Source organism: Scatophagus argus, chromosome 5 (assembly GCF_020382885.2).
Source record: "Scatophagus argus isolate fScaArg1 chromosome 5, fScaArg1.pri, whole genome shotgun sequence".
NCBI classification, from domain to species: domain Eukaryota; kingdom Metazoa; phylum Chordata; class Actinopteri; family Scatophagidae; genus Scatophagus; species Scatophagus argus.
Genome location: NC_058497.1, coordinates 9,092,665 through 9,106,720, shown reverse-complemented (window position 1 = coordinate 9,106,720; position 14,056 = coordinate 9,092,665). Strand labels below are relative to the sequence as shown.

Here is a 14,056-nt window from a genome sequence, read left to right as displayed (position 1 = left end):
GAAAAAAGTTTAGTTGTGGAATAATGATGAAGTTCACACATAACAATAAAATCTGATTGATATGACTTTTTTTCATTGAAGTGTGACCCATATATGATTTAATCACTTAATTTGAGAAATCCTGATTTGACCAACTGGTACCAACATTGGTATTATCATGTAGACATATGCACAAAGGCCTCAAATGTGACAACAAATACTCATTTGGACCTACTGAATAAGATCAGAAAGTTTGTTCTCTTGGTTTGCAGGCTTAAGTCCATTTGTTTATGCTGGCGGTCAGATAATCTGTTTTGTGCATCCTGATGATACTGCAGAGCTTGTCCACTAGAGCGCATTAGAGAGCCAAAAAACATGTTTACAAAATGATTAAAACTGCATGAGCTATACTATATAGACAAAAGTAATGTAATGGCCCTGCTTTTTAGGGGCTGGGCTGGGCCTCTTCCTTCTAGTGAAAGGAAATCTTAGCGGTTCAGCATGCCAAGACATTTTGGACAATGCTATGCTTCCAACTTTGTGGCAACAGTGTGGGGAAGGCCCTTTTCTACTCCAGGATGACTGTGCTCCGGTGCACAAAGCAAAGCCCAGGATGAGTTTGGTGTGGAAGAACTTGATTAGCCCACGCAGAGCCCTGACCTCAATCCCATCAAACACCTTTGGAATGAACTGGAACATCAGTATTGGACCTCACTATTGCTCTGCGGCATGAATGGGCTAAGATTCACATAAAAAAAACGTGATGTCATTAAAGTCCCTGTTCATCTGACTATTACATGTCAGATAACCCAATACTTTTGCCCATATAGTGTATCTCTACATCACAGCTTTGGTGCATAGACCAACACAAGCAACAGTGGACCTGTAATATGTAATGCATTAACTAGAAAACATGAGCCCTATCATTTGAAAAACAAGAGGACAAGAATGATTCACTGTCACTGACACATAGAAGAATAGCACAAAGTTTATTCCCATACAAAATTAATAAATACACATTACACACTTCAAAATATGCCAGAACATAACTACCTATCTACTTATTAACACCGACAATGATAATACAATACCATGAGATGGCAATTTTGCTAAAAACAGTCTTGCAGTTAAATTATTGCTAAACTCAATTTAACATCACATCACAAAATATTGCCTTTTTAACATAGTGAACCAAAATCTTAATATTGTGGTAGAGGTAAATGTTAATTACCTGTCATGCATATTGTGTGAAAAGAAAATCAATGCATATATGATGCAAAACGCAAAATAATCCTATAATGTTTCCACTCAGAATCATAAACTTCCCACAACCAAAGTACATTTATTAGACCTGTTTTGTATGTTTGCGTTTTGCCGTGGTAATGTTTTTTTTATCAACACTTAGATGTGAATAATGTTACTGAACAAATACAGACTGTCTTGTAGCTAATGCATAATTATATGCTTAGGTTTTTAGGCCTTAAAAATTACACAGGCCAAGCATACATAACATTATAAGCTGAAGAAAAAAAACCAAAGATAATTACACACGTGACACCACACTAAAACTTTATTATGCCTTATGAATACAATATTTTAATCTAATGCCTATAAAGCAGTTGAAACAAAACAATAAACAAGTGTGTTGCCTGCTGTCGTGGCTGAATTTGAGTTAAGAAAAAAAGCAGATAAAAATCCATCTCTAAATTACCTAAAGTGTCTGTGACAATGACAAAATATATACCAACAATTCTATATTTTGTTTCTCCAATTAAATAAAGCATGCTAAACACCTAGACAAAAAGTTCCATACCAAGGGCTTGGAATAAGAAGCATAAGTAAACCAAAATCAATAAACATTATGATTAACCCAAGCCCTTGATATGCATCACTTTTGTTTATTGCACCACAAGATAATATTGCATAGGATGTAAGCTGTTACCAGCTCCTCATTGCCCAGCCAAGATTGTATGTATAAAAAAAAAAAATCCACAAAGCTCTGATGCAGATAAATTTAGAACTGAGTGCCAATTTGTTTCAGCTGAATAGTTAGAAGGTCATAAATGCAACTAAACGGATGCATTTCATGACATCTTCAACATGTAAGCCAGCAGCCATTTGTATTTTTGCAGGCCTTGATGTGCCAGTGGCATTTTAACACTGAGATCATCATAGATCCACTGTGGGATAAAGATTTAAAAAAAAAAAAAGTCAGATATAAACAGTTGTGCTTGTTGCCTCTCAGAAAATGCATCTACTGAGAGATCAAAAATTGATTACGTAGTCTTTCTAGCACTCCTGATTCTCACTGCAAGTGGAGGTGACTCCAGCCTTGGACAGGAAGAGCTTGCCGCTGGGACAGACACAGACCTCATAGAGACCCTGAGCATTTCCAGAAACTCCTCCTTTGCTCAGGGGCAGGCTCGGCATGCGTACCGTTTCAGCGTCCAGCACCAGCTGCACAGCAGACAGCACGGAGAGCAAGGAGAACAGAGTGGGATTGAATACACAAGAAAATATCACTCTGCTTCATTCTTCCCGCCTAATGCGAGTCCATACGTATAGCATGGCACAGAGTGCGGTGGGAGATGTCCAGTCCCTAACCAGCTGCTGGTCCGTAAGGAAGATATAACAAATAGAATGTGATACAAAGTCCACCATCATGTGACAGAATAAAAATTATGTGAGCACTCAAATAACTTTTACAATTATCTATGACAAGTTCACCCAGTTTTTTACCCTATAGCAAGAAAAGAGATGAGTATGGTATGGTATATGGTATAGGCTGAAACTGCGTTGACATACATGTGCCTGGAATTAATTCTAAAAGGTGAAATGCTTGGGAAAAAAAAACTTTATCTAGTTCAGCCATTTAGTTGCACAAGAGTAATTACCTAGCTATGATTCAGCCAGAATCACCAAACTGCCTCTGCTGAGTTCACATCTGTTGTCAATACTATTTTTTTTCCAAATCTGAGAAACATTCAAAAGGTATTGAACTCATCACAGAGTTTCAGATAGATATCTCTGTGCTCTTTTTGGCCATCTAAAGAACTCCTCAATCTAACAAATACATATTAACTAGAAGTCCAAATAGTTTGCATAATGTCTCTTCTTACTGTCAGTAACCTACCTCTACAGCCATAACCATATATGTCAATTTTTACAACAAAATTAAGAAGAAATGTAGAACTAAAATAGAACCTGTAATCCATAAGCTATTTTAGAGAAAAACATCCAATAAATGGAAAAGCACATCTAGTGTTGTACGTCACTTGATTGAGGCACTTTTGGGTGAAAAGCTCCCAGGTGTGGCTGTTAGAGATTATAGAAGCATGAAGCTACATGTTGCTGAAAAGCATACTTTGTATTATATACTCCAGTGATGGTCAAAAGAAAAAACAGACCAGAAGTTGGTGTATAGCAGATTTCAAGAAGTGTACAGTGTTTGTCTTACCAGTCCTATACTAGACTGCAGAATAACATCCATGTTGGAAGCGACCTCAATGTTGCCAGCCAGTGCTTTCATATGAACGCCTTTTGGTGCGTCCATACTAAGAGAGCGAGTAGGAGACTCCAACCTTAAACAAAAACAGCGCAACATTATATAACTTTTTATATACTGTAGCTATATAAAATTATAAGAACAGCTTTCATCCTTATTATTCATCATATTACTTCTTCCACAAATAGGGAATCAGTCTTTATGTATTATCCAATAATAGGACCCATGCAGTACAAGATGGCCACCTCAGATCTTTTAAAAGTTCTGATCTCAGCAGGGGCACCTCCACTGAATGCTGGAATAATGCTCCTTCAGGACCTGATGGAGAAACACATTCACATACTTATATATCACAATGCACATCACAAATATCACAAATATTCTATTACAGAAAGTATAAGAAACCCATTACCAGTGGAATCCTCTTAAGGAGCCCCAGGAGTTCCTGGACCTTACTTTGAAAACCACTGAGTTACAGATCTACTGCAGTCTGAAGGCCTGATGCATATGTGTATACTGATCCTGTAACTGTGTGTGTAACATTTTTAATACAAGACACAGATTGACATCCATCCATCGTCTACACCGCTTATCCGTCAGGGTCACAGGGGGGCTGGAGTCTATCCAAGCTAACTACAGGTAAGAGGCGGGGTACACCCTGGACTGGTCGCCAATCGCAGGGCAGACAACCACACACTCTCACACTCACACCTAGGGGGCAATGTAGAGTAGCCAAATAACCTACCTGCATGTTTTTGATATTGTGGTAGGAACCCGGAGAAAACCCACACAGGCACAGGGAGAGCATGCAAACTCCACACAGAAGGGCCCAGACTGGGATTCGAACCTGGAACCCTCTTGATATGAACCACTGGACTGCCCATAGACTTATACAAAAAGTTAAAATTATAAGATAACTAAGATAAGTCTACCACTTTGGTCCAGACTGAAATATCTCAGCAACTATTATGTCAGTTGGCATCAGGAGACATTCATGGTCCCCAGGGCAGAAATACATTTTGCTAATTAGAAAATGCTAGCATGCTAGAATGCTAATGAAAACTAAGACGGCAAACATTTTGACTGCTTAGCATGAGCATGTTAGCATCATCACAGTGAGCATGTTAGCATGGTGACATTAGCATTTAGTTCAAAGCAGAGCTGCTAGCATGTCTGTACTCTGCTGCACAGAGAACAGTTTACAGTTTGTTCTTAAAAAGGAAGAGTGTGTTGTCTGTTCACTTTGACTTCCATAAATAAGGCAATGCTAAAGAAGAAAGCGAGGCAGTTTGGGGAGACACAAGGTAAAACTGGATGCGATACCCCCACAAACCATGCAGAATGTGGATCCAACTGTGGTGGATGTAACTACTCGACAGAAGCTTTGTTTCAAATATCTTACTAAACAGCTCCTCTGCTGCTGCATGCTGCTCTGTGTGGATCAAAATGACCCCAGGCATTATGAAGCGATCAGCTGACACTCTGTTCAACATTAATCAGCCACCACAGTGTGTGGTCAGTGACACACAACACCATCAATACACAAACACATTGGATGCAGAGAGGCAGAAAAAAATGGGGGATGGTTCAGCCTGCTATTGCAGTTCTTTACCCTTCCATGCCTTGTTGTAAAATACGACATACCGTGTGGTAGGCGTTATATTTCTCTCACTGTCTCAAAACCAAAGATGAAATAATAACACTTAATGTAAATGGATCTCACCTACATGGCATTAATGCATGTTCAGGTTTAGATAACTGAGCTCCTGACATTTCATTTCTATGTAGGTGTACTTTAGATATATCCATGCACTCAGCTGTATGACATAAACAATTATGAAAATGACTGCATCCATTCTTTGTCCTTAGCTGATGGATTGCTGCAGAGAAATCTGCCATGAAACCAAACTGCCTCTGCTGAGTTCACATCTGTTGTCAATATTATTTTTTTCCAAATCTGAGAAACATTTTCGCCAAGAAGTGTGCAATGTTTCCAAGAAAATAGCAGGTGGTGGACACTGGTGTACCTGTGACTCGTAGTTTGTCTGGTCCAATCACAGTCTGGTCGCCATCTGCACTGAACAGCATGTTGTCATTGTGGGAGTTAATGAGCAGATTTCGAGCATGTCCCTGAGCCTCTTTTGGACCTGCAATGATGAAAACAACAACAGTTAGAATACCTGAAGGAGTTTGGTAATATTACATGGAAATATTACAATAATCAAAATCAAATATTTCTCTTCCTGTATACCTTTTAGATCTGCGGTACTTTTAGAATATAATGGCCATTGACTAAATAAAATGGGTACGTTAATCCATGAGGTAGAGAGTAACATATCTGAGGTTATTTCATTTTACCCCTCACTATGTTAATGTTCCCACTCCTGTGAGAAGCAAATCTAAAGCAGGTAGATCAGTCAGTGTGATATTTAACACCTTCAAATGTGAACCGGCATGTAATCTTCTCTAACAAGCATTTCACTTTTTAGAACTAAGGGCCAAGAGGATGCAAACTATGCTTTTTATGACTTAATGATCATGGACACATAACGGCACAGAGAAAAACGGCAATTAGTTGGGTCATTTGTTGGCCTTTTAATTATGACAAAATACTCCAACGCAGCCGTCAGTGAGCCATAAAGGAAGCACAAATATGATCCTCCACATGCCTCAGGCCCTCTGTGTAATACAGAGTGATCCAGAGGCAACGGTAGGGAGAGGAATGTTGCACTTAATGGATTTTAAATGGAAATCTAAGAGATTATAAATGGAAAGATGGCTTCTTGTCACTGTTAATGTTGGATGAGAAATTGCTGCAGGACAAATGTGTGAATGACTTTACCATTGCTCCCATACATCAAAGGAATACTTTGTCATGCATGAGTGCTATATGTGTCTCTGTGTGTGTACATGCGTCCTCTTTAAGGCTCTTACCCACTGATATCCTCCCTGTGACATCACCATTTTCATTGCGGGCATTGAGGGAAACATTTTCTGATGAGTGCACTAGAAGTGACGAGTCCTGGAAAAAAAAATGCCTGTTTTCTATGCTGTGTAAAAGCAACCGATGCACATTTTTTAAAAAAACAGAGAAAATAACACATATATTGAATGAAAGAATACTTTCTTAAAAGTTGTACAATTTGACGTGAACGATGAGGATTTTAGCCATGTAGCCACAGCATTCCCATCAGCCTCATCTATATTTGGTAGCTGTGATTTTAGCAAATGTTAGCCTGATAGAAATCTCTACTGAGATGGTGAACATCATAACTACTGAACATTAGCATGTTAGCATTGTCCTTGTGAGCATGTCGGCAGTAACTGGAAAAAAATAGATGGGAGAAAAATATGGCGCACACACACACTGGCTGAACACTTGTTCTGTCATTTTTGTTCATCAGAAATGTTCCCTTTAACAGACGGACATAAAAACATTTTCCAGTACAAACATGCCAGACCAGGAGAGAAAGATTTTGCATAATCTGAAAATTCAAAGGTTTTTCTTGTTAAAGACTGGCCTGTGAAGAATTAGTAAGTGATTTATTAAGCAGTAACAGCTTTTCAACACCTTCTTTTTAGTGTTTCATTCTAGTTTTCCTCTTTTTACAATGTTATGGCAGTGCATATTTCTTCATTTGTATTTTTATTTTTGTACTTTTTTTGAGGGGGTTGTCTTGTTGATTTTATGGTTACTAAGTTAAAGAGGTGTCGATGTGCCATACAGGACATAGGCTGCACCCTTTATAAATTATGCCTTATTCGACAGTGATACACAAACTTTACACAAATGTTAGCAGAGGACTTGACACTGGATAACTGAGAGAGAGATTACTGAAAAACTAAGCTTTTACAAAGTGTTTAAATGAGGCAACCACAGCAATAAATCATCGCTGCTCCTCTGCAGCTGTAAGGACGCCCTGTTTATATAAATGATCTGCAAAACTAACTTCCATGTCGAAGGTGAAACAGCGGCTCACTAAATCTTGAATCTCAACAGAAATCCAGACATTAGAAGAAGTGTCCGTCCATAAATGAAGAATACAATGCCTTTTTAATGAGGCCTATAAAGCAGGAAGAATGCTACAAAAATTGCTGCTATGAGCAAGAAAAGCCATAACATGTAAACAACTGCAGAAAAGTGTTCCCATCTGCTGCTAGCAGGCGGGCCATAAACTACTTTTCACCACAAATATCCCTGAGGTTAATGGGGAACTCACTGCACCACCACGTGCACCATGTGGGACTGCCAAATCCAGCTTGCTCTGACACATCTCCCAAAAAAGTACAGTCAGAAATATGTAGTTTGCTCACTACAGCTGGACAAAAACTGCTGTGTCCTGAGTGTCTGCAAAGGATTAGATTTTGTTGATCACAGCACATGTAGTCTGCTTAAATCCAACTCAGAACAAAGTTTGGTAAACAGCGAGATAAGATAATGGCTAGACTGTCAGGTCACTGAAATGTGCAAAGTAGTTTGGTAATGAAGAGGGAGGAGAGCAAACGGTAGAGGGGGAGGATAAGAAGAATGGCAGAGTGAAGGAAAATGTGGGAAGAGGAGCAAGAAAAGTGTGCGTTCCTGATTATCTTACTTCTCTGGAGTGGATCTCCTGAGCATAGACAGGGAAAAGAAACTCTGACTCGCCCTCCTCCAGCTTGACCCCGTCTGAGTGTACTTGGAGATATCCCATCCCTTCCTACAACCAAAACAAATGCACACGCACAGTCAAATGAAGATACAGCAAGATTGGTTTAACAGGCAAATGACAATGTACAAGTGAAGCTGTATGATTAAGTGTAAAACAGCTTTTTCTCAAAGTTAAGAATCCCAAACATGGCATGTTAGGAGGTGAGGAATCTTGATTTACTTGGAAACAGACGTAACACTTGTGTTCCCTGTAGTTCTGGGCACTCTGAGAATAAACTAGACAGCAGCTCTAGCTGTGCAGGCATTTCACAACTGTGTGTATATGTGTATCTAAGTGTGTGTGTCGGTTTGTTGCATTTCTTGGTTTGCTTCTGCATAAATCCACAGCCGCCATCTGGACTGACAAGGAAAAAAACACATTAACTATCTCTAGACAGCCAAGCATCACTCCATGATAGATAATGCTGCTGCTTATTCTGCTAATAATAATAAAAGGTCAGCAGATCAGTGTGTTGGACAAACAATCAAAGCCTGAGGATATAAAGAAAATCCATGCAGGAAAAAAGGGGGCAAAGAACAGAGTGAAAACTGCCCCAGCTGAAAAGCCTACCAAGGTGAGTCATGCGTACCGTGTTGAACCACATCACCCTGAGGATCCAGATGGTGAGGGCGAAGTTGACCACCAGTATGATGATGAGCAGCAGGACAAACAAGTAGAGGCAGCGCTTCCTCCAGCCATAAATGCCGATCTTGTGGACGTAGTCGGGCACCGGCCTGGGCACGCTGCTGCCCTGGGTGGTGGTGACATACTGCTCACGCACCATCTGCTGGCTGGGCATAACACACAAAGACAGGTACATGGGCAACAAAACAGATGTTAAAAAGAAACACGCACACACATATAAAAACGTTACTCTGGCATAACATACCACAAAGTCAGTGGTAAATTGTCAAGGATCAGAGAAAACAGGCCATGGAAAGTAACAGTATGTAAAATAGGCTAACTGGATACACAGAGAATCTGACAAAACCACCAATATATTTAAGCCCCAATAAATTATCATTATTATTATTACTATTGTTGTTGTTTTATTCATTCTCTTACTTTTGGTCACTTAAGGACAATGAAAAGAGCTGTGAATGCAATGCTGACATATTTAATTATGTTTATATGTAAAATGTTGCCTATCCAGCACTTGTAAAGCAAAAACAGATTCTTTGTAGTCTCTTTGTAGCTTCTGATACAATCACCTTACAACTGGAGGGAGCTGTTAACATAAAAATATTTATTATAGTAGCTTTTAGCATGTCTGTGAAGTATGCATTCATAGTGACTGTTAGCATATTTGTACTGCAGTTTGCCTGGTCCAGTTAACCTGCACATTCTATTTGTCAGTTCAAGAGAAGACAAATTTTTCTTTTCATTTTTTACCTTTTTGGATGTTTAAAGGAGAAAATTTCCACCCATCTGCGCCGTTATCCTGAATACAGGTTTTAAGATTCTTTGGACATCAATCAGATATCAATATCTTGAATCAATACAATATCGTGATATGAAAAATAGCAAGCAGCAACAGATCTTCGCTATCGGTTGGGGCTGAAATGGATTGCTGCTGTCAGAATTATGTTGTGAGGCTGATTTCTTTGACAAATATCTCAAATACATGCTGTAAAACCTGAATTCACTCTGTTCAGTTGCCGATGTACGACGGTACACACAGCGCACAGTATTTCATTTACAATCCCACAGCTCATGCACAGAACCAATGGATATCTGGCTTGTTGAGCCAATGGAAAACTTGACCAGATTTCCGGTAGTTTTTGAAACAGGCAAAGGAAAATGCTACTTATTACAGAGCAGAGGCGGTACCTTGTGGCCACACAGCAGCAGGATATCAATGCAACCAAAGAGATGAATGTCAGCATATTTCAAAGCACAGTAGTTCTCTGTATTCAGTTCGTGTGAGGGTACAGAGCTCCAGGACTGCAGGACTGCAGAACCTGTGAGCAAGCCCCCCAGTCAGCACATTTGGACCATCTGACACAGTGACAACAGGAAACCCTCAGGGACAGATTTCACAGCAACACGGGAAGTGTGTGTTGGAGCACAGTGGAGCCAAGGACCGCACAGCCGCACGGAGGGGAGCCGTGTCACTCTCTATTGAGTAATCTGAATTAATAAAAGGCTGCAAGGAGAGCTGCGTTCACTGAAGACAAGGCCTGAAGAAAATGCTGTACGTTGCAAATTGTTAGGAGTCAATAACACACCAAAAGCCAGCAGAAACAAAGACAGACTGCATCTTTATGCAACAAACTGCTCCTAATCTTCATCAACAGTTGCCACATATCAAATTTATGGGAAAAGTTATCTGAACAAAGATGTATGTTGGTTGTCTCAGCAGTGTTTTCTAAAGCCGACAGCGTTCAGACTCCAAGTAGTCAGGCTCATTTACATACAGGACAGATGTTCTGTCTTACTGCCACAGTAAAGGTGTTTTCCATCATGTTAAAGGAGCCACTTTTCAAAGCAAAAAGTAATTCTTTGACATTAACAGATGTTCAGTTGGCCCATCAACCTACTGTGACTCCCATGTGATGATACAAGCAGAGAAGGGCTGACAAACTCTGCATACAGCAGCAACATGTGATATGAACAAACTAAAATAAGTGTTTCTGTAAATAATGAAATAAATCACATTCCATCCTCACTACAAGGGCCACTGAATGATATCATACACATTCGCTGCTGGGATCTAAACTCTCTGAGGTCCAGGAGGAGACATTTTGTTGAAACAAAGATACAATCCTACAGTCTCCATGGCTCATTTCTGGTTGTTTGTGGTAAACAGAGGGAGGAGGCGTGGTGGTATAAGTAAGGAGTATTTCTATGACCAAATCTGGGTCTCGGCAGGACCTGTCACATGGCCTGTGAGCCCAGCTGTGATGAAGGGTCCTTAATTCACAACCATACAAATGAATGCTGCCTGAAAAGGGAGGAAAAATGAAATTTGCTATTTCCAAGGGGAGTGGGGAGCAAAGGTTGATAAGATAAGGTATGTGAAATAATTTTTTTTTGCCAGGATCTCACCTCATTTCTATTTATTAATTGTACTTGTGAGAATGACTGATAATGACAAACTGAATCTCAACAACGCAGCAGAGGAACAGAAACTTGTCATGAGTGTGTACGCCACAAGATGTCAGCTAGTTTAGTGGATTCAGCTAGGCTTTATTATTTGGTGTTTTTCACTGTGGCTCAGAAAAGGACTAAGATTAATCTGGGTCTGTTAAACTGACTGATTCCAATATCCACTCACTATACCCATTAACAGCTACAGATTATTTGCGTGTTAAGATGTTGATCAGCCTGTTGTGCACTTTGGGCAAATGAGCAGTGAGGATAAAAGAGCTCTGGACTTGTTCATTATGATCTTAATGAATTTGATCTAACTCAGCCTAATTACATTAAATGAAGTTATTAAGAGGTCTCTGCACTTCAGCGGCAGGAGGAAGCAGCTTTGAGGCAGGATCTTTGAAGGCATCGTCCAGCTCCAGTTTCAATGTTACCACCAGCCCTTCAGCCACAGACAGATCCTTCCATAGCAACCCAAATAAACACTCTCTGAACAGTCCCACTGCTCAAGTGCCAGGAATCCTCAACTTATGGGAATTAATGGACGGAAACACAGTCAGACTTTGCAGATTTAGAGAGAAAATAGTTTTTATCGGGTTGATGCCTTTATTTTCTAAGCCTTCTGGTGATAAAAACTGCTTATTTTAAACAATACCGTCAGTCTAAAACTTTAGAACTTCACACATATGGATCATGCACCACTGGAGAGACAATCTGAAGCAAGATTGAAAGGCACTGTAGACCCCAAACACAGTCTCCTGCTCCCAGAGATGAACAGCACTTGGTTCAGCACAGTTAGGAGGGCTATTTATCCTAGTGCAGCCTCTCAATTAACCTTAAACGAGTGATGCTCCCTGCCTGGCTCTGTCTCGCTGCTGTTCGACCTCTGGGTGTGCTGGGCCTGACAGGCGAACTGCTCGCCAAAATTCACAAGGTCTGGCTGTAATTGACAGTCCAAGCTTTCCTCTTAGCCCGGAGTTGACCTGACTGAATGCAAAAAGTTTCAGTGAGGAAAGCTCAAACTATTGAGCTGGAGGACGTTCGCAGAGGAATACTCAGAGGAGCCGGGCGTGTGGAGCGATGTAAAGCTGAGCACCGGGCTGTAGTTTGTGTCTGTCTGTGTAGTCAGTGACTCCACTCTCAACTTCTAAAAATAGATTACAGCATTGTGAACTAAATTTAACAGAAGAGGCACAGGACACACACAGACACACACATTACATATGTATAACTAATGAATAACAATAAGACACAGGAGTGTTGCTCATAAAGCACACAAAACGCAACTGAGGTGCCCTTTCACAAAGTTATTTTTGTATGCCAATATTGCTGGCCATGTATGGTAAAACTGCCGACAGCTGGCAACCAGAAAACACTTTTTTCAAATCCCAAACTACTTCTGTGAAGGCTGCAAAGTAACCACAGCACGAAGAAACATAGGAAAAAAATGGAGAAATTGTACAGTAGGTCAAAGGTTGCCATTACAGAACACTTTAACATTATATTAAGAGAAAGTTACAAAAAAAAAACAACAACAAGAAGACACAGAATGTGTGGAGTTAGAAAAGGCAGACCACTCACCGTGGTGTGTTGAGGCACGGCGCAACAGTAAGCGGAGCTCGGGCTGGTACGAGCGGCTTGAGAAGCAGCAGCAGCGGCGGCGCTTGAGCTCCTCACACGTCTGTCAGCTCCTCAACAGCTGCGTGCCATAAATCCAGCTCTGGAAGTGAGCTGTCCATTGGCCACGGGGCGGCGCTCCCACTCACTGCCCTCTGTGTACGGTACACTCCCACTCCTCTCTGCCCTTTCTTTTAGGCTTTCTCCAGATATTTGAATGTCACCAGCGTGTAGCCGTGTGTGTGTGTGTGTGTGTGTGTGTGAGAGAGAGAGAGAGAGAGAGGAAGAGGGAGGAGGAGGAGGAGGAGAACTAACCATAGGGGTAGAGGTCCAGACGCCGTTTGTCTTCCATACCAGTGAGTCACTTTCACCGGCCAGGCTTCGATGCAGTCCAGTCTAATCTGAGACTTCAGTCATGGCTCTCAGCACGAGGTGAAACTGTGTTGTGAGAGCACGTCAGAGGGGCAGAGCAGACAACACGGCATGTCAGGCAGCAGGCTGGACTCAACATACAGCTCATTTTCAGAACTTTATGCTTTAGGTGAACAAATGTTAATAAACCAAAGACATCCTTCAGTGTTACAAAATTACAAACGATATATGTCCTTATACAGGCTGCTCCTTATTGACTGTTTAGACCTCTGGTCAGTTTAAAATTGGGGGGGGGTATGCAGGGAACAGGCCTTCTTTTGACTTGTCCTGGCATTAAAAGCACAGGCATAACAAACTTCATTAATGATGGCTCAGTTCTATCAAGTTCCACAACAGAAAGACCCTGAAACTAGCTCACCTAAATGGAATGCACTTATACTTTTTCCCTAGTATGACACGCCAAAATGTCTGCTGTAACCAAAAAAGAAAAAAAAAAGGTCTGTTTTGAGTTGTCATAAGCGATGCTGATGGCTGCAGCTAAAACAAATTAAGCCATTGTTAAATTTCAGGACACGCCAGTTCTCTTTGTGTGATGTTTTTATGTTTACCTCAGCCTTTATTTAACTTTATGAAATATTTAAAAATATCACTTTAGAGGACCTACACAGCTGCGGTAAACCTATTATTGTGGCCTGTCTTTTCTCAGGATTGCGTGGGTGTCCGTACACTGAGCTCAATTAAATTATTTCCATGACTCCCTGTTAACTTTGTAGCACCTGTTAGGTCAGCCTGGTCTGTAAAA

General features: G+C 40.6%; 1 protein-coding gene across 2 annotated transcripts; it reads right to left on the bottom strand.

Moving 5' to 3' along the window:
- Positions 1 to 949: 949 nt before the first annotated feature.
- Positions 950 to 13,148, bottom strand: sgcg (sarcoglycan, gamma). Of its 2 annotated transcripts, none has more exons than XM_046390460.1 (8): positions 12,847 to 13,148; positions 8,762 to 8,959; positions 8,077 to 8,181; positions 6,419 to 6,506; positions 5,512 to 5,631; positions 3,730 to 3,802; positions 3,437 to 3,560; positions 950 to 2,436 (listed from the first exon to the last, which is right to left on the bottom strand). In XM_046390460.1, exons 2-8 carry the CDS (start codon positions 8,954 to 8,956, stop codon positions 2,269 to 2,271), a joined length of 873 nt encoding a protein of 290 aa, XP_046246416.1. In that variant the 5' UTR covers positions 8,957 to 8,959; positions 12,847 to 13,148; the 3' UTR covers positions 950 to 2,268. The 2 variants fall into 2 exon arrangements, with proteins under 2 accessions (XP_046246416.1, XP_046246415.1); XM_046390459.1 differs by having other exon boundaries at positions 8,762 to 8,963; positions 12,847 to 13,146.
- Between the last annotated feature and the right edge of the window lie 908 nt (positions 13,149 to 14,056).